This window comes from Globicephala melas, chromosome 12 (genome assembly GCF_963455315.2).
Source record: "Globicephala melas chromosome 12, mGloMel1.2, whole genome shotgun sequence".
NCBI classification, from domain to species: Eukaryota; Metazoa; Chordata; class Mammalia; order Artiodactyla; family Delphinidae; genus Globicephala; species Globicephala melas.
The window spans coordinates 27,684,774-27,711,212 of NC_083325.1; the positions used below are offsets into that span (position 1 = coordinate 27,684,774).

The 26,439-nt window shown below is 50.8% G+C and overlaps 2 protein-coding genes across 4 annotated transcripts in view; both read left to right on the top strand.

Moving 5' to 3' along the window:
- Nucleotides 1-1,480: 1,480 nt before the first annotated feature.
- Nucleotides 1,481-4,028, top strand: EGR4 (early growth response 4). Its single transcript, XM_030877730.3, has 2 exons — nucleotides 1,481-1,784; nucleotides 2,184-4,028. Exons 1-2 carry the CDS (start codon nucleotides 1,649-1,651, stop codon nucleotides 3,497-3,499), a joined length of 1,452 nt encoding a protein of 483 aa, XP_030733590.1. The 5' UTR covers nucleotides 1,481-1,648; the 3' UTR covers nucleotides 3,500-4,028.
- Nucleotides 1,656-26,439, top strand: part of FBXO41 (F-box protein 41) — a 36,974-nt gene continuing 12,190 nt past the window's right edge. The window contains exons 1-2 of one of the 3 annotated variants that reach the window (XM_060309484.1): nucleotides 1,656-1,784; nucleotides 24,966-26,005. In XM_060309484.1, coding sequence (XP_060165467.1) covers nucleotides 25,104-26,005 — 902 coding nt within the window. In that variant the 5' untranslated portion in view covers nucleotides 1,656-1,784; nucleotides 24,966-25,103. Of the gene's footprint in view, nucleotides 1,785-10,130; nucleotides 10,837-11,256; nucleotides 11,399-24,965; nucleotides 26,006-26,439 lie in introns of those variants that run through there. The other 2 variants (XM_060309483.2, XM_030877575.2) reach the window with 2 other exon arrangements.

A 26,439-nucleotide genomic window follows, 5' to 3' on the forward strand; every position in this document is an offset into this window, starting at 1 on the left:
TGAGATCAGGAGAGTAGGCAGGCTTCTTTGCAGGGGTTGACTAGCCTTCTGCAGCCAATATCCACGGCTTCCATAAGGGTATGAAATATATTTTTTAAGTTTTTCAGAAGCAGCCCAATTATTCCAGGAACTGATTCCAGGGAAATATAGCCTGTAGATTCTCCGTGTGCTCCTGGGAACAACACCCCTAGAGTAAAGCCATTTATACAAAGGTAGGAAAAAAGGTTTACTACACAAGCATCTCACACCCTGTAGGTGAGAGAAGAGGGAGCAGGAATTGGCCCTACTTCTCTGGAGGACAATTGCCAGTTGTATCAAAATTTTACATACTCTTTGATCCAGAGTTGCACTCGTTGGAATTTATCCCACAGATATATTCACATTTATTTACTCAAGGACTACAACAACGATGACAAGCAAAAGGTTGGAAACTTCCTATACGTTAATGGATAGGGGACAAACTTACCTCCCTTACAGTGGAGTACTATACAGCCTTAGAAAAGAATGACCAACCTCTCTGTTTGGACATGGAGCAATCGCTCAGCTATTATAAGCGGGGGAAAATTCTACTGCAGGACAGTGTGTATGCTTGCAATATGCATAATTTTTTTCTTAAAGAATACACAGGAAATTTAGACGTGGCTACCTCAGGAGGGAGGTGAGTAGAGAAAAGAGAGACTTTTAATTTTCAATTTATAATATACCTTTCTGTGCTAATTGACGTTTTCTCTCACGATATGATCCTTTTTAATTTAAATAAGTTATTTTTCCTAGAACAAGCTAAACAACAAAAGACTATTAAGAATATGAAAAACACACAGATGTGAGCAAATAATGAATAATGGCAATAATCCCTACGGTTTATTGAGTGCCCCGTGCCTAGAATTTCATATGCTCTAACCCAATTAATCTTTATAGCAAATTTATGAAGTAGACGTACGTATCTCCATTTCACAGGTGAGGAAACTGACGTTCGGGGAGATGAAATGACAGAGCTAGAAGGTGGCAGAGAGAGGATTCGAGCCCAAACTGTGGAAACCCTAAGCCCACTGTTTTTCCTAACCGTCCTTCGGCCTCTCCCTCCAAGAGAGAAGTGCACTTACTTGACGTCCGGACCCAGGCGACGCAGCGCCCCAGCCAGGCGCACCCGCGGTCCCGGCGCGCACGGTGCTCCACGCTCAGCGAGCGCGCGCGCACGCAGCGGCGCGGGCCCGGCGGTGGCTGTGGCGAAGACGTCACAGCCCGAGTTTTCCTTTTCGGGAGTCCCCGGTACACATCCTGTGTCCATGTTTGGGCATTTACGTCACGGCGGCTGGGCCGGGGCCTCCCGAAATGGCAGTGGCCCTGGGAGTCGGAAGCCCTGAGCCAGCGCCGCCGCTGCTATATAAGTGGGGGGGCCGCGGGTTGGGGGAGCCCGGCTGCGCTTTGGACAGGCGAGGAACCGCCACCCGAGGCGGGTCCCAGCGAGCAAGGGCGCCTCGGCCACCACCACCCCCAACCCTTTTCCAGAGGTGAGAGCCCGGAGCCAGGAGCCCGAGAGCCTAGGTCTGCGAGGCGCTGGGCGCCCCGACTGTCGGCCTCCCGGCCATCCGTGCGCCCCCAAGCCCAGCGGGCGAGGCCCCCGGAGCCCCGCAGCCGCAGCCGAACCATGCTCCACCTTAGCGAGTTTTCTGGCCCCGACGCGCTCCTGGTAAAGTCCACCGAGGGCTGTTGCTCTGAATCCAGTACCGAACTGACCCGGCTGCCCGCCAGGGACCCACCCGCAGCCGCCGGCTATCCCGGAGGTAAGGAGCGCGGCCAGGGGTGCTCAGACGGCGGCGCAGCGCGGGGACGCAAGGTGCCTGAGAACAGGCAGGGCCTGGGACGCTGGAGCTGTGGGGCTAGGGGCGGAAGGAGATTCGGGGTCCTGTGTGTGCGTACCCCCAATGCCACCCCCACCAGGCCTCCAGCGCCTCCGCAGGAACCTGTGCGTGTATCAAGGCATCCTTTTGCCTTTGCACGTGTGTTTTGCGTGTGCATGTTTGTATGTGCGTCTTGGGGCGTATGCTGGCTCCGGCTGGATCAGAATGTGCAAAAGGCACTTTGTGTGTGCCAGTGCGCACCAAGGGCTTCTTGCGTAGGGGCTGCGGGCTCCGAGGCACGGCCTTTGATGTGCGCGGAGCTGATTCCTGCTCCCTCCTCAGCAGGTGACTTCTTGAGCTGGGCCTTGAGCAGCTGCGGCGCCGGGGGGGACTTAGCCGACTCCTGCTTCCTGGAGGGGCCTGCGCCCACGCCTCCTCCCGGCCTCAGCTACAGTGGTAGCTTCTTCATCCAGGCAGTACCCGAACACCCGCACGATCCGGAGGCACTCTTCAACCTCATGTCGGGCATCCTAGGCCTGGCACCTTTCCCGGGCGCTGAGGCGGCAGCATCCCGGTCTCCTCTGGACGCCTCTTTTCCCGCAGGCTCCGACGCCTTGCTGCCGGGACCGCCAGACCTTTTCTCCCCGGATCTGGGCGCTACCGTCTTCCCAGAGGCGTTCTGGGAGGCCTCACCCTCGGCGGGCGCCCCCTCACAGTGCCTGTATGAGCCTCATCTCTCCCCACCCGACGTTAAGCCCGGCCTCCGGGCTCCTCCGGCTTCTCCTGCGCTGGACACTGCCTCGGCCTTCAAAGGTCCCTACGCTCCATGGGAGCTGCTCTCAGCCGGGGCGCCAGGGAGCTGTGGGTCACAGGGAGGCTACCAGGACGCCCCGGAGGCCCGTTTCCCCCCGATGGGGGCCAAAATTGAAGACCTGCTGTCCATCAGCTGCCCCGCGGAGCTGCCGGCTGGCCCTTCCAGCAGACTATACACCACGGGGGCCTACGATGCTTTCCCGCTGGCCCCGGGTGACTTAGGGGAGGGAACCGAGAGCCTCCCGGGGCTCCTGACCCCTACTAGTGGGGAGGGAGGGAGTAGCGGCGAAGGCGGAGAGTTTCTAGATGGTACGCAGCCTGAGCTTTCCCCGCTGGGCCTTCGCAGCGTCGGGGCGGACTTCCCGAAACCTCTGGTGGCGGACCTCCCCGGGAGCAGTGGCGTGCCTGAGCCTCCAGGACCGCCGCCGGTCCCATTCCCCACAGCCAAGGCGCGGCGCAAGGGGCGCCGAGGCGGCAAGTGCAGCGCACGCTGCTTCTGCCCTCGGCCGCACGCCAAGGCATTTGCTTGCCCGGTGGAGAGCTGTGTGCGCAGCTTTGCGCGCTCTGACGAGCTCAACCGCCACCTGCGCATCCACACGGGCCACAAGCCGTTCCAGTGCCGCATCTGCCTCCGCAACTTCAGCCGCAGCGACCACCTTACCACACACGTGCGCACCCACACAGGCGAGAAGCCCTTTGCCTGCGACGTGTGCGGCCGCCGCTTCGCGCGCAGCGATGAGAAGAAACGGCACAGCAAGGTGCACCTCAAGCAGAAGGCGCGCGCCGAGGAGCGGCTCAAGGGCCTTGGCTTTTACTCGTTGGGCCTCTCCTTCGCTGCGCTGTGAGGGTGAAATGGGTTTGCACATTGGGGCGCCGCAGTCCGGCGCGCACGAGAAAACCTGCCCACCCCTCCCCGCTCCTCTGCCCACTTTCTTCCGGCACGCCCTAGGGCGGGCCTCTGGTCCGGCTTCTAGTTCCCTTGAAGCGCCCGCCGCACACTCTCCGTACAGCACTAGCTCCATGGACAGCTCCCGCGGTCCGGGCGCTGTCTTCCGAGTCAGCCGCGCTTTGGAGGGAAGTTCTCTCAGGCCACCCACTGAGTAGGCACTTCCCTGGGACTTAAGACACTCTTTTGTAATGGCGCACGCCCCACGCCCTCTCCTAGACCCCCAGAGACGGGTAGGGGCAGAGCCGAGCTGGTCTCGCGCGGGATTTTGTACAGCAATGTCGTTTTCAGCAGCCGTTGGTTGTAACGTTTTGCTTTGGGGTTATTTCCTTTTTTGTTGTCGTTAATTTTTGTAAAGCAGACGCTACTCTCAAGCAGTTGACAAAACTGTTTATTTTTGCAATTAAAATTATTGTGCTAAAAGCTTACTGAATCTGCCATCCAAGCTCCTGACCATTTCCCCACCCACTCCCCCAGGAGTATATGTGCCAGAAGAGAAGGGAGATCCTCACGCTCATGGCATCATTACACACCTACCGTCAGGCACTTTGGCACGTGGTAGGCATTCAATAAATGTGTACTGAATTAACAAATGAATTTAATCACAGCTGACCTAAGGGTTCAAGGTGTTTCTGGAACTTTCAGAGTGGTTGAGAGGCTTAGGTATTAAACATTGTGCATATATTATCCTCCTCAGTCCTCACAATCCTGAGTGCAGCATGGGGAAGCAAAGTACATAACTTGCTGGGTAACCCAGCTAGGAACAGACAGGGTCAAACTCAGATCTGTCTGGCTCCAAAGCCAGTGCTTTTTTTCCCAACCCCAGAATGGCGGCACCTCAGCTTATCAGCACTGTTTGGAAAGGCATCCAAGAGGTGAAATAGATTTGGCAACTAGAGGGAGCTCCAGGCAGTAGCAACAGCAGCAAAAGACTGCAGTATTTCAGTGCTGTTTGTGAACACCCAGAGCTTTGGGTATCACAGAGGCTCCAGCCAGTGCCTGTGCATCTGTATGAGAATCACATGCTGTCAGGCCCCAAAGGGACTCAGCATTCAGCTAGACCGTTGATGGGCAGAGCCAAGCCCAGTAAGAAGAGGGTGCTTGCCAGAGGCTGCTTTTCCCACAGCAGCCCATTTACCATCTAGTCAAGCACTGGCCACAGCCCCTTTTCCCTAACTCTCCTTCCAGATGAAACTTCCATGGCTTTTCAGGGCGGGGGGCAGGTGGTGGAGCTAGGAGGGTGGTGAGGAAAGTATGATCCTGTGATGGGGAAAGTGGGGAATGGGTGAAACTCCCCCCCACACACACACTTTACTCCCTAAACTCCCAACCCAAAAGCTTTTACTCTTTCTGGCGATCTTGGGTAGACGCTGGAGCATTAAAAGCCTGCTGTGCTCCCATCTCTCCTCCCCAACAGCTCCTCTCTGCTAAGGAAAGGATAGAGCCTGTCTGGGGGCTTCATTCTTTTCTGAGCTGAGCTATTCTTGAATTAAGAGAGTTCTACAGCCCTAGGATGCCAGATCAACCCAGCTTCTAATCCTTTGGCTACTTCATCCCTTCACTCTCAGATGTGCTCACCCTCCACCCCCACAGTCCATTTGACCAGAGACAAAATTATCAATTCAATTATCAGTGAATTCCACCCATTTTTCTCCCTGAGTGGTAAGTGCTTTCATGTGGTTGAGTACCTTGCATCTAATAAACCAATTTGTGGTAAAGGATTCAATACTACCTCTTCTAGGAGAGTTAACATTTTAATAGAGTAGCCTATAGAGGGCAATGTTTAACCCCGTAGTGAGGCTCAAATGATGGACCATCAGGCACTGTAATAGGGAAGTGGTAGATTCATGGAGACATAAGACGATGATGACTCTCATTATCTGACTATTTAAGTGACCACACCTTTCACTTATAGGCATGGACCACCTGACTTCACTTTCCATGCAGAATAGGGTAAGAAAGAGCATAAAGGCCCAGATTTCAAGCAACTGGTCCCAAACCACACAACCTGAACAAAAGAAGAAGGGCAGACAGGCTGTAGGTGGGTGGTGTCTAACCGGTCCACCCTTGCCCCCTTGAGCAGCGTCCCATCAAGTACTATCAGCTCTGTTGTGCCCCACCTTGTCCTCATACCCACCTAGGCCTAAAATCACTGATGAGAAAATTGCACCCCAAAGAAGTGACTTCGTAGTGGTGCTGGTACCAGGGCCCAGCCTGGTTCTACAACTCCCAGCTGAGAAGTCCCTCCTATTACTCCCAAGGGAAACTGCTCCATTTACTGGAACTTCCCCTAGGGATTTTGATGGAAAAGAATGTTAGGCCAGAGATGGAAAGAATTAAATAAAACAATCAGAAAATCGTCCCAAACCCAGGACCCAAACATAATCGGGGACTAACAGAGAGCTCATTTTCTTTACTTGCTCCTATTTTTTATCTGGTCCTCAAAATGTTGTTTTCTCAGACTTAGTTCTGAGCCCCCTCCTTCCCCATTTCCACACTCTTCTTGGAGATCACATGAATTCCTAGGCTTTCAGCTATCACTGATGCATGGATGACTTCTAAGCCAGCCAGCCCTCATCTCTACTCCAGCTGAAGCCCATGGTTCTGACTAATGAACACCTCCATATGGGGATGTTCACCACAATTTCAAATACAATCTGTCTAAAATCAAATCATCCTTCCATATACCCAGTTTATGCTAAAGGCGACCATCATTTGTTTGGTTCCCCAAAATCACCACAGTTCTTTTTTTTTGTTTGTTTGTTTGTTTGTTTTTTTGCGTTACGCGGGCCTCTCACTGTTGTGGCCTCTCCCGTCGCGGAGCACAGGCTCCGGATGCGCAGGCTCAGCGGCCACGGCTCACGGGCCCAGCCGCTCCGCAGCATGTGGGATCCTCCCGGACTGGGGCACGCACCCACGTCCCCTGCATCGGCAGGCGGACTCCCAACCACTGCGCCACCAGGGAAGCCCACTACAGTTCTTCTGTAGGATTCATTTTTTACCCCTCTTTCCCCCACATCCAGGCTGTCACTCAGACTTACTGGATCTTATTGAAGTGCTAAAGGGTCTTATCTACTCTAATTCATGGTACATTGTTTCCTTTTACATACTGTAATTTTCAGTTTGTGAGCTCATCTTAATTTTCAGTGAGTGGGGGTTTACCTGGTCAGTAATATTCTGTAGGCTGGGTTGAGGGTATGTTTCTCCTGAGTAGTTTTGTGCTTGCTTCTGCCAGGCATTCCAGGAATATCAACTGACGAAGACCAATCTTTATGTTCATTTCTTGACTTGGGCTTCTTGTACTATGTAGGTGTTGTGAGTTTAAACTCTAACTCAAGTAGTTATAAATTCTCAGAGGCAACTCCTCCTTTTCCACCCAGGGCCCAGGTCAGGACAGACAAGCAATATGGGAAGGTATTCCTTCCCCATACTTCCTGGGGTTAGTCACAGCACATCTTGAGCTTACATTTGTCGGTCTCAGTTCCCTTGTTTTGGTCCAAGTAGATTTTCTTCCCTTTCTTGCAAGCTCAGCTAAGCATTTCAGATGTCTGTTATGTTTTGTGAATCAGTCCATGCATTCTTGAGGGACTTTGGTTTATTCCACAGTATTGCTGAAAACTAAAGCCAGAAGATATTGATTCCTCTTTTAAAATATTTCCCCCATTTATCCTCTCTGTTCCTATTGCCAGCACCTCAGTCCATTCCACCCCTTCCACATACGCAAACACTTTGGCTATGACAATCACATAATAGTTGGAAGGAGCTTACAAGAACATCTTGTCTGACCCCTCATTGTACAGAGTAGGAAACTGAGGCCCAAGAAGTTTGGGATTTTCTTAAGGGGACACAGATGATGAGAGACTGAAGTGGGCCTTGAACTTGGGCTTTCCAGTTCCAAGACCAGTGCATATCCATATATCCACTTGTTTCACAAGTATTACTGAGTGCCTACCATATGTTGGGCCCATGGGTCCCAACTTTTTTACTTTCTAGTGCACCTGAGGAGTTCGATACACGCACATCAGTAACAAAGCCTCACTCAAATCCTGACTCTCACCCTGGAGAGACAGGGAAGAGTAATAAGAATCTTGATGAGGCAGGATATGGGGGAGAGTTTGACAAAGCAACCCAGAGTGCTCCTTCCTCCCTTTTCACCCCAACCTCTGTGCCCTGTTTGAAACAAGCCTGCACTACACCAAACTGCTTCCTGTGGTCCCTCTGCCTCCATTCTCTCTCCTTCCGTTTCACACTACACAGCACTACTGATGTAATTTCCCTAAACCATTATTCGTAGTGTTTTATCCCAAACTGACCACAATTTCCACCTTCCTACAAAAAATACATCGCAGTTAAAGCCCTCCATATCTGATACAAACTTATCACCCACCCTCCTCTGTAGTCTCTCCCTTTGCTCTGTGCTCATTCCTCCCCCCTACGTTTGTCCAAATCCTCCTACCGTTGAGCTCCTTCAAGGGCAAGAGGCCTTATCTGATCATCCACATGTGTGGCCACCATATCACTAGGCCTTCTGCCCAGCACACCTTAAGTGCTTAATTATTGGGTTGATTGGTTGGCTAAAAGGAGAAGAGAAAAAGAGAAGGGGAAAGAGGAAGGAAGGAAGGTGGTTGGAGAGCATGAAACTGGGAAAGGATCAGGAGGGAGACGGGAAGAAGCAAGATTGAGGCACCGATGCAATCCATGGGGTTCCATGAGTAGGACCACACTTCTGGATGGTCTGTGCCGAATTCTTCCAGAGCCCATGATTCTCTCCCTCAGGTCTGGGTCCCCAGATGTGTCTGTCATTCAGCTTTCTCTCTCCCTTTTGGCTTTTCTGGCCCACATGGAGTGGGATTCAGTTTAACATTTTTAGAACTGTGGTTCCCATAACAACCAAGCAGAAACTGTTGTCCATAAAACGTAGCCTGGGCACACATGCACACACACATACACACATGTGTGCACGTGTGCACATGCATACCCGAATACACACATAAAGTACATGCATGCCCACTTACATTCGCTCGTATATACACACTCATATGCACAAGCACACCCACATGTATACACATGCATACATTCACACGTGCATGCACTCACAAACACAATGCACACGCATGCATATGCACAGATATACACCTGTATGCACATGCATGTATGTACACATTCACGAAAACATGTGTTCATACACAAGCATGCCTCAAATTGGTTTGTTCTTTTTAAAATTTATTTATTTTATTTATTTATTTTTGGCTGTGTTGGGTCTTCGTTGCTGCGCGTGGGCGAGTGGGGGCTACTCTTCGTTGCGGTGCGCGGGCTTCTCACTGCGGTGGCTTCTCTTGTTGCGGAGTATGGGCTCTAGACGCGTGGGCTTCAGTAGTTGTGGAATGCAGGCTCAGTAGTTGTGGCGCACGGGCTTAGCTGCTCCGCGGCATGTGGGATCTTCCGGGGCCAGGGCTTGAACCCGTGTCCCCTGAATTGGCAGGCGGATTCTTAACCACTGCGCCACCAGGGAAGTCCCTCAAATTGGTTTTGCATATTCATAGGAAGCACAGAGTGAGAACAAACATCACTAGAGGAAAAAATAATATATGGATATTTTTGGCAGTCTGCAAAAGCAGGTGGATTTAGGGAATCTTCATTTTGGCAGTGGAAGGCTCAGTAGGCTTAATAGAGCAAAGGGGTGGCAGGAGGGCACTGTATTCAAGCACAGACTTTGGAATTTGGTGACTTGAGTTCAAATCCTGACGGTGCCCTTTTTTGAGCTCTGAGCTTTAGTTTCCCAATCTGTAAAGTGGGGATAATAATAATACCTACTCAATAGGTTTGACAATTGAATGATATGCTTAAAAATGATTAGTGTAATGCCCGGCATTTGGTTAATAGGAGCTGGTATAACTTAGGTCTTAGGAGAAGTGATTTCTTATTTGCTCAATCTAAGACTTTCTTGAGGAGAAAGGAAATTCAGGAGCTATGGGGTAGGAAGAGAAGATGTGGGGGAGGAGGGAAGTTTGAACTGACTGGCTTGGGTCCTTATTAAATTTGCCTTTCTCTCTTCTGACTGGACTCCCGGGTCTCGGCAGGATGAAGCTGGGCGTCGCCCTCAGCCGGGAGCCCCGTGGAAGCCCCCTGGTCCCTGGCTCCTAGCCCCGCCCCTGCCAGTTCCCTTCCCCTCTGGTTAGTGTCCACCATGCATCTCACTCTGGGTGTCTTGGTCTTTTATTTTTTGTAAGTGTCATTTGTATAACTCTAAATGCCCATGATAGTAGCTTCAGACTGGAAAGAGCAAAATAAAGTTAACGCAAGTCTGCAAAAAAAAAAAAAAAAAAAAAAAATTTGCCTTTCTTCAAAAGCCACCTGACAACTCTACAAATTATCCCTCCAGATACTAAATGCCCAATGTCCCTACCTTAGCAGGAATTGGATGGGGTCAAGGAAAGTCCCCATCAGCCTCGTTTATTGGAGAATCCTGGGGCTATGCTGGATTTCTGTTCTGCTGCAGCTGTACGACCCCTAGTGGTCTTGGACCTCAACCCTGCCCAAGCCAGTTTCTTTGCCGTTGTCCAAGCACTGCCCCTAGCCTGAAATGCCATTTCTTCTTTTCCTCATCCAAAGCTCAGTTCATCTCAGCCCTGGGCTTAGTAGCCCCAACACCCTATCTGATTTACCCACTGCAGCCCTGTAAACTTCCTCCAAGCCCAGGACAGTCAGATTGCTCCTGCTTCAATAGATGGATGGGCCTTAAGCCAAGGGCGGGCCCTCTAGGTGCTCCAGTCCCAGGGAGCCAGGCTTCTCCCCTAACCAAGTTTGAGGTGGGAGTGGGTGGGAAGGAACCAGGGCCGGAGCCCACTGTCCCTTTCTTCCTCCACCAGGTCCCGGATAGGATTTGTGACGGGGACACGTGCTCCTAGACGGCACCCTCAAGGGCAAGATTGGGTCCGGGACATGACGGAGTCTGACCGAAGACACTCCTAGTTCCCGTGGTTCCCTAGGGATGCCCAGAGGGGACTGACACAGGCAGTGTCTGCGGAGACTGTGTCTCGGACCCGGGGTCGCTGAGTGCACACCCAGGCGCGCGTCCCAGGAGGCTGCATAGAGCCCGTGGCGCAGATCCCAGGAGTAATGCAGCGCGCCGGCCCTCTTCCCGACCCACAGAATCGCCCACCCCAGGATGTGCTCCGAGTGGAAGCAGGCCCAAGCCAGAGTGGTAGAGTTAGGGCGGAGAGGTTCGGATTAAAGGTGGGCAGCAGAGGTCACAACTGGAGGTGCCCGGGGCAGGGAGAGTGCACTGGGCGGTGCCGCGATCCGGGAAGACAGGGACTCAGGAGGAGCGCGGCTGGAGAGGCCCCTGCACCCCCAGGGCGGCGCCGCGGACCCCTCCCCCACCGAAGCCACCTTCAGCGGAAAACGTGGGGTCCCGGCGCAGCCGCTTCTGGCGGTATCTGCGGCTCCCCAGCTCGCGGGAGAGCCCGCCCCGGAGGAGGGGCCGGCTCCGCCCCACCTCCTTGCCACCTCCCTCCCCCTTCCCTTCCTTTCCTCGGGCCGCGCGCCCCCTCCTCCCTCCTGTATCCTTCCCCCACCCTGTTTGTGTGCCCCTCCCGCTGCGACTGGCTGGGAGGCTTGGCCGCCCCCGCCCCGAGAGGGAGGCGGGGGCGCAAGCCGCGGCGGCTACCCGAGGCTGCGGAGGGGAAAGAGATCCGAGGCCCCGAGGCGGCCCTGCATCTGGCCCGGGCACGCGGGGGCTGCCTCTGCACCCCCAGCCGAGGGCCGCGGGGCCTGGCCTCGTCGCGGGGTGGAGTAGGTAAGGGCGAGTCGCGGGCGTGCTGCGGGACCGCTCCTGGAGAGAAGGCAGGGAGGACCCCAGCCGCTGCCGCCTTCTCTTGCTTCTCTCCCACAGCCCTCTGGAGGCCGGAGAGGCTCCCGGACCGGGGCGGGGGAGGGGATTTGGGCAGGCCAGGGCAGAGGCAAGGAGGCGGTTAATTTAAGGACTTAAAATCAGAACGATTTGGGACCAGGCTTCCCATCCCCCCTCTCGCCAGTCGCTCCTCGAGCCAGGCTGGGGGGCGGGGCGGGCTCCAGATCCCACTGGGACTCTGGACCTTGGAGAGCCGGGGCCAGAGGGAGAGAGGAGGAAGAGCGCCCTCGAACCCCAGCCCTCTCCACCTGCTTCTGAAAAGGGGTGGGGGAGGGGCTTGGTGTTGCGGCCTGGCTGGGCACCTGTGCGGGTGTCTGAGGGTGGGAGGGTTTGGGTGCCCCTGTGCACGTGTGGTAAGTCTGGATGGTCTGGAGGTGTGCATGTGTGTGCACGCATGTTTATGTCTCCTCATATCCCAGTGCCTCCGCCGGTGACTGTGCCCACAGTGGTCTGGATGTGTGCTCCCCACTGCATTGCTTTGCATGTGAGTGTGTGCCACGGTGCCTGTGTGCACTTGCCACAGTCTGCCTGTGAGCAGGAGTGGGGCCTGCTCTCTCCTTAGGTTGAGTCTGCAGTGAAGGGCCCAGATGGTTTTCAGGGTGTGGATCCAGGTGCTGGAGCCATGTGTGTGTGACCTTGGGGGTGTGTGTGCATGCTTGCAGGAGCCTAAGAATGAGGGGGAGCTTAGAACAGAAAAGGCAGTGTCAGAGCTGCCAAGAAGCAGCGGACTGGACGCAGTGACCCCTGTGGGTCTTCACCAGGCTATAGTGACTACTCTGGGAGCTACAGATGTTGGGCCACAGCCCCAGGTGTGGAGAGCCAGAGCCTCTGCCTTCTTGGGAGATTCAGGGGGCATTCCTTTATTCCCCAACCACAGGGACACCTCCAGCTGGCTCCCCATCCTTAAAATACCTCCTCCACCTGCTGGCAGATGTCTCCTGGAAGCACTGAGCTTAGAGTTTCATTTCTTTGGCCTGTAATGCCATCTACTAATATCCAAATCTTCCTCCCCCATTTCTGTAATTTCCACCTTCTCTGCGTTCCTGCGTGTGGATTTTATATGGAAAGAGGGAGAAAGAGCTTCTGGGCCCAGAAGGCCAGGTGGGAGGGAGAGAAGATGCCAGGGGCATGGTAGAGAGTTGGGGGCAAGGGGAATGACCATCGAAAACCAAACTCTGAAATTCTCAATTTTGCCTGATCTGAATTTAACAGAGAAAGAGACCTAGAGAGGGAGTTTGGTGATATCCACATACTTGTTTCTAGATTTAGGGAATATTTGTTTTTGGAATATTTGTAGTGGGAAAGCGGGTCATGGTTGTGGAAAGGTAATTGCCAACCTGCCTTTGAATTCCCTGGACTTTCCTACCTCTCTGGTAGCCCACCACACCCTTTATTCATTCATTCAACAAATACTTATTGAGTGCTACTATGGGCCAACCTATGAATATTATAGTATTGGTATGACATTCCACTCCCAACCAGAAGGAACATAGTACTGAAACTAAGAGCATGGTTTTTGAAGTCAGTCAAATGGTACTGACTGACTGGGTTCAAATCCCAGCTTGTCACTGTTTCAGTTATTCACTGGTGTATAACAAACCTCTCCGGCATACAGGGGCTTAAAACTACACTGATTTATTACTTATTATGGTATGTGGGTTGGCTGTGACTGTGGGCTCACTTGGCCCTTCTCAGGTGCATACAGTTGAGAGAGACTGGCTGGAAAGGAACATCAAGATGGCCTTTCATCCTCCAGGGCCTTTCCACACACGGCATCTAATCACTCAGTAGTCTAGCTCAAGTTTTCTACATGGCAGCTGGATTCCAAGAGGAAGTATTCAAAGAGAATAAGCTCTGTGGAACTGCTTATCAAACCTCTGCCTGCATCAGGCTTTAATGTCCCATTGCCCAAAGTCACACGGCCAAGCTCTGAGTCAGTGTGGGAGAGGACCGCATGAGGGCAAGAATACTGGGAGGGATGGCTCATTGGGTGCCACCAAAGCGACAGTTTGTTAAGTCACTTACTGGCCTTGGACCAGTGATTTGGCCACTCTGAGCCTCAATTTCCTCATCCTAAAATGGAGGTGATACTACGTACTTGGCAGCACTGTCGTGAGAACTAAGTGAAAACCATGTTGTCTCACCAGAATAACTAGTAGGTCAATGTTCCCTGCTTTGATTATTAGACTGCAAGCACCTTGAGAGCATTACTGTCTTAGTCATCTTTGTGTCCTCAGTGCCTGGCATGGGCATTTGTGTTCAACATCTTTTTGTTGGGTGGATAAAATAGAATGAAGCAGACAAGTCCTAAGCCTTGGAGCTCTGCTAGAGCGACAGTGTTGAGAAGACACAGCAAGTTCTGACCTCCCAGTGGGTGACTTGCAGAGTTGCAGAAGCAAATGTTATTCAAGGTGATTCTCGGATTGATTTAATTGTAACCAAATTCACCCAGTTCCATGACAATGAGTGGTGGAAATCACCTTGGTTACATAAATCAATCAATTCATCCTCCATTATTCATTGTGATTCCTCTAAGAATATACTGAGGTCTACTGTGTGTGTGGAAGGTGTGAGGATGAGTCAGTTGCATTGCCCCTGCCCTCCAATGTATGGGAAGGGTAGGATCTGATGTGCAAACAGGTCCATGACCATCCAGTATGTGATACTTGTTACCATGTGTGAAGAGCTATGGTGAGGATTGATTCATGTTGTGATGTGACTTGAGCTGGAGGAGCGGGTAGAAGGCTGCATGGAAAGGGTAGCATCTGAGCTGGGCCTGCAGAATTCACCGATTAGAGGAGGTAGTCCCAGGAAGAGGGACCAGCATGGGCCAAGACTCAAGGATATGACATCACATGGCACTTCTCAGTGAAGCTAAGCCCCATAGGGCTCACTAAGGATGCACGGAGAAGCATAAGCTAGGGCTGACAAGGCTGAGTGGTGGTCAGATTCCAGTCAGCCTTGAGGGCAGGCAAGGCAGGGTGGCCTTTACTTCTTAGAAGATGGCCTGCCTTCAGAGATGTTTTCTAAGAATTAGAGTGACATGACTGGATCTCTTTTTGAGGAAACCATGAGAATTCAAAGCTGGAGGAGTTAGAGACTCCAGTTAGAAACAGTATCAATGTCCAGATAGAAGAGGATAACAGGAGAAGGGCTATAGGAAAAGTAACAAATAGAGTCAAATATTTAGAAGATAGTATTGACAAAAATCAGCAACTGATGAGATCTGAGGGGGACTTTGAGAATTCAGAGATGCGTTGGGGGTTGCATGCAGGGTGCCAGGTAGACAATGAGCATGTTAGTCAAGATGGGAAACAGGAGGAAGAAGCAGGTTTCAAGGGGAGCACTGTGGTATCATGAGTTCACTATTGGTCATATTAAGCTCTCAGCCGCCTACATTAAAATATCATCCATTTCGTCTTCCCTACTTGCTGCTTCTAAGAAACACTTTTAAAAAAAGAATTGCTATAAATTACAGGTCTGAGGCATTGAGTTATCCATGCCTCAGGCTAGCGGAAGTGATGGTATAGATTAAAATTAGGTTATCTCTAAGAAGCATTTGAATATGTTCAGGTGTCTTTCATTTTCAATACTGTCTCTGATTCTCCCATGCAACCCCCTTCCGTTCACGGCTGAGCTTCCTGCGTCTACTCACTGTCTACTCACATCCTCACCTCACTCTCTTCTTAACCCACAGCAGCCAGGCTCATCAAAGTGGCCCTCTCTAAAGTCACTAGTGGACCTTTTCCACCTCTGCTCTGACCGAGTTGTCAACTCCTGTTGTTTACACTGTTTTCTCTACTCCTTCCCACTCCTTCCATCCATGACGTCCTCTCTTCCTGAAGGTTTCCTGCCAGAATTCCCATTTCTGCTGCTGGTTCTTAGGAACTTCTTGGTTCTTCTCCCTCCTCTGCTTCTCTGAGGGTCCACCTTTCCACCCCTGCTCTCCTCTCTCTGCACCCTCTCCGTGGTCCTGTTCATCCACTTTTGTTTTTAGGCTTAAATTGCCAAAATTGTATTTTCAGCTCCATATTGCATATTGCAAACTATGTACCAAATACGTCTATTTCCAAGGCCCACTGGAACCTCAAACTCATGGAATCTACAACCAAACTCACTCTCTCTCCCCCAAACCTGCCCTCATTCATTTTCCCTCCTTACTGAACCTCATCCCCATCTACATAGATGCTCAAAACTCCAAACCTGAGCCTGACCCTTGACTCCTCCCTTTCGTACCCACCGCAGTCATTCTGTCACCAAGCCTTCTCCCTTCTCCTTTCTTAATTGTTCCCAGATCCATCCTTCTCCCCATTTGCACTCCTGCTACCTTGGCTAACAATTTCCATGTGTGTTCCTGTAGCCTTCTTCCTGACGTTGGCCCTCTGTAGTCCATTCTCTAAACTACATCTGATTAAGTCCTTGCCATCCCTTCATTCCACAAACATTTACTGAGCACTTAGCGGGCATTGTTGTTAAGTGCTGGAGAAATAGCAGTGATCGAGAAAGATAACGTCTCTACCCTCATGGAGTTTACGTTTTCCTTCCCTATGAGAGGTATACTCTTTCTCAGTTCCTTGCCTTTGTACGTGCTCTTTCTGCTGCTCAGGATTGTTTCTTCCCCTCCCCAACCTTATAATTGCCCTTCCTCACCTGACAACTCTATTTTGCTCTTCAAGAGTCAGCCTGCAGTGGAGGCTAACACAACATTGTAAAGCAACCATACTCCAATAAAAATTAATAATAAAGAAAGAGTCGGCCTAGATGCTACTACATCTGGGGGTTCCCCAACCCCCCCCCAGTTCCTCAAGCTAAGTGTAGAATTCTGTGCCAGTCTCTTGCATAACATTTATCTCATGACTACACCATCCAATCCCTTAGTCTGTCCCAGATCACAGGCTGCTTGAAGGCAAGGATTGGATCTTGTAGGTCTGTGTGTCCTCAACATCCCTAGCACAGCACCTGGTATAGTTCATGGCACAGAGCAGGTACTCAGTAAATGTACGTTGAATGAATTCATGTTGGAATAGTGTTTAGGAGAGAATTCTAGGTTTGAAATACAGATTTATAAGGGTATTAGTTAAGACTTTTGATTGCAAATGACAGAAATCCAACCCAACCCAGATTATTTTAAGCAAAAAAGGATATGTACCAATTCATATAACTGGAAAAAAGAGGGATGAGTGGATCTTGGGCATAACTGTACACAGGTTCTCAAAGGTGGGTGAAGGACTTCCCTGGTGGTGCAGTGGTTAAGAGTTCACCTGCCAATGCAGGGGACATGGGTTCAAGCTCTGGTCCGGGAAGATCCCACATGCCACGGAGCAGCTAAGCCCGTGCGCCACAACTACGGAGCCTGTGCTCTAGAGCCTGAGGGCCACAATTACTGAGCCCGCGTGCCACAACTACTGAAAACCTGCATGCCTAGAGCCCGTGCTCCGCAACAAGAGAAGCCACCTCAGTGAGAAGCCCACGCATTACAACAAAGAGTAGCCCCTGCTCACTGCAACTAGAGAAAGCCCATGTGCCGCAACGAAGACCCAACGTAGCCAAATAAATAAATAAGAAAAATATTAAAAAAAAAAAGTGGGTGAAGACTCTAACTCTTGACTAGGCTTCACTCTGAGTGTTGCCACATTTTCTCCCCACCAGTCATGGGTTTTCTCCATGTCATGGGTGGAGGTTGCAAAAGGCCTTAGACAGCTTCATCATCCCTAGCATGTGATCCCAGAGAGTCAAGAGGACTCCTCAGTCTTTCATATAAATTCTCAGTGAAGGATTCAGTTGGTTCAGCCTGAGGAATCATTATGGCCAAGAAGATGGGGGTACAGTGATTGGTCAGGTCTGGGTCCACCCTACTAGGATTGGCAGCCCTGTCAGAACCACATGGAGTGGGGAGGGGCAGCTCACCAAAGAGGAGATGAGATGTTGCTATTACCAGAAGGTAAAGAAGACTTGCTGAGCAGATAAAAATAATAATGTTCACTGCAGGAACTCTTAGTGACTACGTGGTAGTGGAGGCCATGAAAATGCAAGACTATCTGTGTTTCTGGCAGAGTCAACATGTGAAAATGTGACAGTAGACAGGAGCCAGAGAAGGCACACATCTGGACATGGTTGGTCTTATTTGAGAGGAGATGAAACTCACACACTGGAAAGCCTTAAAAAAAAAAAAAAAAAAGCTAATGCTTCTGATCCAGTTTTCTACCCAAAGAAAACAACCTTGGGCTGGACTTAAAAAAAAGTAGACTTGGACTTCGCTGGTGGCTCAGTGGTTAAGAATCCCCCTGCCAATGCAGGGGACACAGGTTCGAGCCCTGGTCTGGGAAGATCCCACATGCTGCGGAGCAGCTAAGCCCGTGTGCGACAACTACTGAGCCCGCCTGCCACAACAACTGAAGCCTGTGTGCCTAGAGCCCGTGCTCCACAACAAGAGAAGCCACCACAATGAGAAGCCCGCACACCCCAACGAAGAATGGCTCCCACTCGCTGCAACTAGAGAAAGCCCGTGCATAGCGACAAAGACCCAACACAGCCAAAAACAAATAAATTAATAAATTAAAAAAATGAGGTATTAATAGTATTGACTGGGGACTGGAGTCCCTGGAATCCCCCTAGATTTAAAAAAAAAAAAAGACTTGAGATAGACATCTGAGATGGGGGAAGGAGATAACAGTTCCTGAGGATGGCAGGGAGGCAGGGCCAGGCTGAGAAAGGAGGCAGGTCTTCGGTCTGCAGAGGTTGCTGATTTGGGGAGACTAGAAAAGGAAAATCTCTGACTGTTCTGTCAAGGTGATCACAGTACAGGATTGTGATGGAATTTGAATAGACAACACTTCTATTTTGCCCTTTCCTTCTCTCCCTTCCTCCCTCCATCACCTTCTTGCTTGCGTTCAGGCAAAGCTTCATGCTCATGCTGAGAAGGTGGGTAGATCTAGGCAGAAATATTCCTAAGAATGATTCATAGTTATTCCTCAGCTCCAGCAGATGGAGGGAAACTGTGGGGTGGGCTGGCCTCAGGTGAAGAGCCACCTGGATCCCAGAAGCCCCTTCCTTCCTCTAGCTCGCACATCCACAATTAGGCCTATACCCCCAGGCCTCCCCCTTCCCCTGCTCTTCTAGAAGCCTGGCTAGCAAGGTGCTAGCAAGGTGTAGGCAAGATTCCCCCACAGGAAGGACCAGTGTTTAACTGAGATGGACAGGCATACACAGGCGCTCAGAAACCCGGCTGAACGTGCATGAAGAATAACCCTGTTCCTGAACAGTTGTGTGTGTGTGAACCAAGTTCTCCTTATAATATATACCTGATCACTTTGCCAACTTCCTCAGTTTTATCTATAGCCATTAGTCTATTCAGGTTTTTTATTTCTTCTTGAGTCAATTTTGATAATTTATATTTTCCTAGAAAAGCATTCAGTTCATCCAGATTTTCAAAAATTTGGGCCAGGAGTTGTAACTGGTAGCATTTCAGTAATTAAAAAAAAATCTCTGTGTCAGTGGTTATATCCATCTTTTCATTATAGTGTTATGTAATTGTTTTCTTTCTTTTTCTCTTTGAATAGATTTGCCAGAGGGCTATTTATTTTGTTGGTCTTTTCAGAGAACCATCTTTTGGATTTACCCCTTAAGGCTACTGTTTGAGGGGGTTTTTTTCCTCTCTTTTTTTTAAAATTTTTATTGGAGTATAGTTGCTTTACAATATTGTGTTTCTACCGTACAGCAAAGTAAATCGACTATATGTATACATGTATCCCCTCTTTTTTTGGATTTCCTTCCCATTTAGGTCACCACAGAGCATTGAGTAGAGTTCCCTGAGCTATACAGTAGGTTCTCATTAGTTATCTATTTTATACATAGTATCAATAGTGTATATATGTCAATTCCAATCTCCCAATTCATCCCACCCTCCCTTTCCCCCTTGGTATCCATACGTTTGTTGTGTATGTCTTGTCTCTATTTCTGCTTTGTAAATAAGATCGTCTATACCAATTTTTTCAGATTCTTGAGTGTTAATATACCTAAAAGATGGTGATGTTAGAACAGTGACTAATATTTAGTTTTTTAAAAGAAATTTAAGTCCCTATCTCATACATACTAATGTACTTTTAGATGAAATGATACAATAACTTGGATTTGCTCAAAATTATCCAGTGACGGAGGAGGTGTGAGCCGGAGAACAGTGTACAGATGAAAAAAACTGGCCACGAGTTGATAATTTCTGAAGCTAGATGATGGGTACATAGGAGTTCATCATCATTTTCTCTCTATTTTGGAATATGTGTGAAAATCTCCATAACAAAAAGTTGGGTTTTTTAAAATCCTTGTTTCACCATGCATACCCAAAATTTCTAGATGGATGAAAACTCCAGTGTATAAAGGAAACCACACAGCCTGAAATGTTTGCATGCTATCAGTCATTGTCAGTTATAATATTATGGTTATTTGTTTAAAGCCCTTAACTTAAAAAATGTTCTGGACTTTTTAAAAAAGGAGATCACAAAGTACTAAAAGTTTATATAATCCTTGGATAGGGATGGACTTCCTAAGCATGACAACAAAATGAGAAATCCTAAAGATTTTACTGAAGGAAACTTTAAAGCTTTAGTATATCAATAAAGACTGTAAACAAAAGTAAAAGCTAATCAACACACTCGAGAAAAATATTTGTAGTATATAAATGACAAAATATCAATATTATAAAAAGTCTTCAAAAATCAACAAGAGGGCTTCCCTGGTGGCGCAGTGGTTGAGAGTCCGCCTGCCGATGCAGGGGACACGGGTTCTTGCCCCGGTCCGGGAAGATCCCACATGCCGCCGAGCGGCTGGGCCCGTGAGCCATGGCCGCTGAGCCTGCGCGTCCGGAGCCTGTGCTCCGCGACGGGAGAGGCCACAACAGTGAGAGGCCCGCGTACCACCAAAAAAAAAAAAAAAAAAAAATCAACAAGAAAAGATGAATGTTCAGTATAAAAATGAGCAAAGTAGTACATAGTCAAGGCACCAAAAAGATATAAATGACCGATAAATTGTGAAAAAATGTCCAGCCATTAGTAATCAAAAAAATGCAAGTGACACAGCCAGGCCATTTTTCAAATGGGCAAGAGTACATCAAGGCCAAAGCATGAAGCTGTGGAGTTTGGCTGCAGCCGACAGATGATCGGCATCATGGAAGGATCGTAAGCAGGAGCTATGTCTAGTCAGAGGCATCTGGTGCCTGATATAGGGCGGTGGAGAGCTGTGAGACCAAAGACTGGACTAGCAGTCCAGGGGTCGGGGGAGCACAAAGCATGAGAAGAGAACAGCTGTGTTGAGAGAATTCAAAGGAGAAATCAGCTGGTCTTGATGGCTAGCAGACAGCCAAATCAAGGTGGCCAGGGCTGTGGGGTGCCTGGGAGGACAGTGGCACTGTTGAGGGAAACAGGGATGCTGGGGAGTGGGTCAGGGAAGTCCAAGGTTTGTTTTTTGGTGCTGTGGGTCTTTGTGGTAGTTTAGAGCCTCATTACTGGCTACCAATTCAAATGATTTAATCTACAAAAAAATTTGCTGCCTCACACAATTGACAAGTCCTGGGTTAAAGTGTTGGGCACATCTGGATCTGGGTGCTCAAGGGATGTCATGAGGAGTCTTTTTCTTCTTCTCACCCAGAGAGAGGACAGAAAGGGCCACCAGCAGCTCCAGCCTCACACTGCCGGCTGAGCACAGGTCTAGAGTGGCTGTATTGGCCTGGCCTAGGAAACTCACCCAGTACGGAGGGATAACTGTGACTGATGAACAGGCCAAGGTCACATGAGCTCCCCTGGAGCCTGGGGGTGGGGTCAGCCTTACCCAAACAACATCGACTCAGAGTGGGGGGGAAACGGTTCTCCAAGGGAAAACTGGGGTGTCTACCTACAAAGGGGGACTGGAGTTGAACAGCAAAACCAATAAATGTCCACTACCTTCCACCTCTGTCCAAGATCTAGACAGATCCCCCTTCTCGTATAATTTTAAAACTTTCTCTGTTTCTCATAATGCAATTGTCCCTCACAAAACTTAAAACACACTTGTCCCACCTCCGGAAGGAGACGTTCCAAGTTCTCACCACTTACCATGCCCAGCCCAATTCAAGATCTTATCTGTCATGGTACTGAGCTAGCCCCTCATGGTCTTTCAATTTATGGCCAAACTACAATGATGGAAGAAAAATTGGATAACTGAAAGAACAAAACCCTCCCAGTTGAAGAGGGGAGGTGAGGGAGAACACTCAGGGGTCATAAGTCCATAGCCCAGTCCACATGCTTGACCAGTCGGCGTGAATGAGGTTCCCTGGCCCACCTATCGGCTGCTCTGGTTCTGCTGTCTCGGAGAGCATCCCTTATCCTTCATGCTCTGTGGCCATGTGCAAAAGGGGCTTTGAGGGGTCACCTCCCATGCAGGTTTGGGGGTGGGAAACTTTAGGGGCTGAGTAATCCCTGGCCTTTGTTTTCCAGGTTTGTGGGTTTTTCCTGGCAATACGATCCCTTTAATGATTAGAAAGCTCTCAGTCAGTTCGTATTCAGCCATCCCCAGAGCTATTAACCAAACTAGAGACCTATTGAAAGTTATAATTCTTTATTTTTATTTATTTTTATTTTTTATTTTTTTGCGGTACGCAGGCCTCTCACTGTTGTGGCCTCTCCTGTTGCAGAGCACAGGCTCTGGACGCGCAGGCTCAGCGGCCATGGCTCACGGGCCTAGTCGCTCCGCGGCATGTGGAATCTTCCTGGACCGGGGCATGAACCCGTGTCCCCTGCATCGGCAGGCGGACTCTCAACCACTGCGCCACCAGGGAAGCCCGAAAGTTATAATTCTTGAATCAAGTCCCTGGTGATGCTGTTGGGGGAGGAGGAGGAGTTGTCTCTTAGCAACAGGGCTTGATGCTCTGCCTGTCCCAGGAGCCCATGATTCTGTGGCTCTAGCTAGGCCTCTGCCGCAGGGCAATGCAAACTCCTAGTCTGTGATGAGAGGCAGAGTTTCGTTTGCCCCTTCTCCCTCAAGCTGCATCCCACTGGAAGGCTACTTGTATTGGAAGCAACGGTTGCCTCTGTTGAGCTGGGAGGGCACAGCAGGAGGGGTTCAAGAAGGCCTTAGGAGTGAAGAACCTCTCAGGCCCCAGGTTTGTCTCCCTCTGCGTTTCCAGCCTGCCTGTCTTTGCTTGAGCTGACTTTAGCTAGAAGCAGAGAACTGGCTCTTAATTATCTGACTCTCAGCCATATTGAATTACTGGCCTCAGGCAGAAAGGGCCTCTCTGGGCAAAGGAGCATTTTCTTCCTCTCTGCTTTCAGATGGGCCCCTTTTAGCCAGAGTGTGTCTCTTTGTTGTTGGACATTTTTCTACAAGTCCCCTAAAGTTCCAGCCTTGGTAGGAACATCTGAGCTCTAGAGGCCGTGGGAGAGTTTCATCAGCTGCTTTGCTGCTGTGTAGCAGGCTTCACCGACTTCTGAGCAGGGGAAGCATTACGGTCCCTCTTCAGCTAATTCCTTCTAAAATTTTTTCCCAAAAAATTTGACTTCTGATTCTAATTTCTGAGTTTGCAATTTTTTCTGGTGCAGATAACACAGACCCAACTCCAACTGGCTAAAGCAAAAGGAATTGATTGGCTCACACAATTGAACAGACCAGGATCTCAAACAGTGTGAGGAATCTCTCTCCATCTCACTTCTACCTGTCTGTGTTGGCTTCATTCCCAGGCTTCATTCCCAAAGGAGGCAAAGATGGCCCTCACAGCTCTGGCCCTCCCCATCAGCTTTGAAACCTGAGCCCAAAGAGGATGCTTTCCCCAGTAATGCCAGAGAAGTCCCGGAGAAATGACTCATTGACTCAAGTTGGGTGATCTGTGCCCATCTCAGGACTCTGATTGGCCAGGCCTATATCACATTCTTACCCCTGGAGCAAGGGTGAACCATCAACCCCCACCCAGACCACATGGACTGAGAAAGTGGGGAAGGAGGGATGGTTCCCCAAGGTCAAAGCAGGGTGCTGTTGCCAGGGGGATGACTGGGTGCTGGGCTGGCAAAGGGAACAGGCATCCACCCATACATCCATGTGGAAAGCCAGAAGGCAAACGGAACTCAAGAGTAGGTCAGGATGGAGAGGTAGGGCTGAGAGTCAAGGCTTAAAGATGTGAGTAAACCAGACTGTGGGAGTGAACCAGAGAGAGGCAAAGGGGACTTGAAGGCAGACCTCCCATCAGGAGATAGGAAGATTAGGAAGACAGCAAGAAGAAAAGGTCAGAGAACCCAAACGGGGCAGCTTCATGGCAGCCTATGAACATGGAGTGGTCAGTAGTATTATCCAAGGGACGAAGTAAGTGAAGACCCTTGATGACAACTACATTGTCTGATTAGCAGGTGGTCTGTGACTTGAAGAGCACAGTGATAGAGGAGGTGGTTGAAGCCTGGTAGCAGGCAGTTAGGAAGAGGAGGGCAGTGAAGAATAGGGTAGGGATCCCACAAGGCAGGGGAAGGGTGACCGGAAGCCAGAGATGAGGGGGGATGGGCAGCAGGCATTCAGGGTGACCAGGAGTGGGATGCCAGGAAGGGTGGTGACTTGTGCCAGAAGGAACCTGGAGAAGACAAGTATCATGGCCCTTGAGGCAAAGGGCAGAGCAGGAATGGGAGGGAGTGGGACAGAAGCAGGAACGGGAACAGTGACATACATAGGTATCATCAGGTGAGGTGACATCTTGGTCACTGCAACATGGTACCAGTAGTCCAGCTGGCCTAATGAGTGTGGTTTGCAAGACACGAAATAAGCATGTTTTTTGAGATGTAATAAGCTAGTACATATAGTACACTAATCGTAAGTGTACATATGTGTAAACTGTATAACCTTACATATACACCTGTATAACCACCACTCATATCAAGATAGAGAGCATTTTCAGCATTACATAAAGTTCCCTCCTGCCCCTGCCCAGTCTGTATAGGCCCCAGGGGTAAACTCTCTTCTGACTTCTGTCATCATCAATTTAGTCTGTTCTTGAACTCCATATGTGTGGAATCCAGCAGTATGCAACCTAGTCTGGCTTCTTTCATGCAGCATAATATTAAATGGATTCACCCATGTTGTTGCATGTACCAGTAGTTCCTTTTCTTATTGCTGGGTAACATCCCATTATGAATATAACACAATTTATCCATTCTACTGGTGATGGGCACTTCGGTTATGTCCAGGTTGTAACTATTATAATAAAACTAATGCTTTTTTTTTCTTTCTTTCTTAGAGAATTCTCATTCTTTCTCACTCTCATACATGCACAGCCCTCACACAGGTACTGGAGCAGGCCAGTCCCTTCTGGGAGGTCTGGCCATTGGTCTCCCCTCGCCTCTCTCTTCTGGGCACGTGTTTTCTGGGGAAGTCAATTTTGTCATGGGTGGAGGATACGGGTTGGAGGTGGGGAGGGATACCAACCTCCTAAGGCTTGCTCCCTCTCTTCTAGCCTCCTTGCCCCTGGCCGCCAGCGCCCTGAGTCTGCCTGACCCCTCAGGGGGGCTCGCCCGCAGCCCCCCATGAGCGCGCCCGGCTGACCCTCAGGGCGGCCGCGGTGGAGCCCGGGAGTCGCGGGTACGGCGGGACCATGGCCTCGCTGGACCTGCCCTACCGCTGCCCCCGCTGCGGGGAGCACAAGCGCTTCCGGAGCCTGTCGTCGCTGCGCGCGCACCTGGAGTACAGCCACACGTACGAGACGCTCTACATCCTCTCCAAGACCAACAGCATTTGCGACGGCGCCGCGGCGGCCGCGGCTGCCGCCGCCGCCGCCGCCGCCTCCGGCTTCCCTCTGGCGCCTGAGCCTGCTGCCCTGCTGGCCGTGCCAGGCGCCCGGCGCGAGGTCTTCGAGAGCACGTCCTTCCAGGGCAAGGAGCAGGCGGCCGGGCCGTCCCCCGCGACGCCACACCTGCTGCACCACCATCACCACCACGCACCCCTTGCCCACTTCCCTGGCGACCTGGTGCCCGCCAGCCTGCCCTGCGAGGAGCTGGCTGAGCCGGGCCTCGTGCCCGCCGCCGCCGCCGCGCGCTACGCGCTCCGCGAGATCGAGATCCCTCTAGGGGAGCTATTCGCCCGCAAGTCCGTGGCCTCCTCGGCGTGCTCGACGCCGCCGCCCGGGCCTGGCCCCGGGCCCGCCTCTGCCTCGCCCGCGTCTCCCTCGCCTGCCGATGTGGCTTACGAAGAGGGCCTGGCTCGCCTTAAGATCCGCGCGCTGGAGAAGCTGGAGGTGGACCGACGGCTGGAGCGGCTGAGCGAGGAGGTGGAGCAGAAAATCGCGGGCCAGGTGGGCCGGCTTCAGGCCGAGCTGGAGCGCAAGGCGGCGGAGCTGGAGACTGCGCGGCAGGAGAGCGCGCGGCTGGGGCGCGAGAAGGAGGAGCTGGAGGAGCGCGCTTCCGAGCTCTCGCGCCAGGTGGACGTGAGTGTGGAGCTGCTGGCCTCGCTCAAGCAGGACCTGGTGCACAAGGAACAGGAGCTGAGCCGCAAGCAGCAGTGAGTGGCCCGAAGGGCCTTGTGGGTGGGTGTGTCCGCGAATGTTCCTGAGTAGGTGACCACGCGTGTCACTGTGCCGCCGCCACCACCGTGAGTGTGGCTATGTATGTGCCCAAATTATATGGGATCTGTGGCCACTAGCATGTAATGGTGGTGCGCGTGTGGCCAAGAGTGTCATGAAGGTGTGTGTTTAGGACTCTGAGTCCATGGCAGTGTGACCGCGTGTGTAAAGACGGTTTCTCTTCCTTATCTGACCTCCTACCAAGGCCAGTTCCTGATTGTGACACCAGATCGTTTTCCCTTTTGCCTACTCAAAGACATGGCTCAATTCTCCCTTCTCCCTTTGCCCCCGTCAGGTTTTTCCTATCTACTGTATCATTACTGAAAACATACAGACATACGGTCCTTTCTCCACTCTGCCTAACCCTATCTCC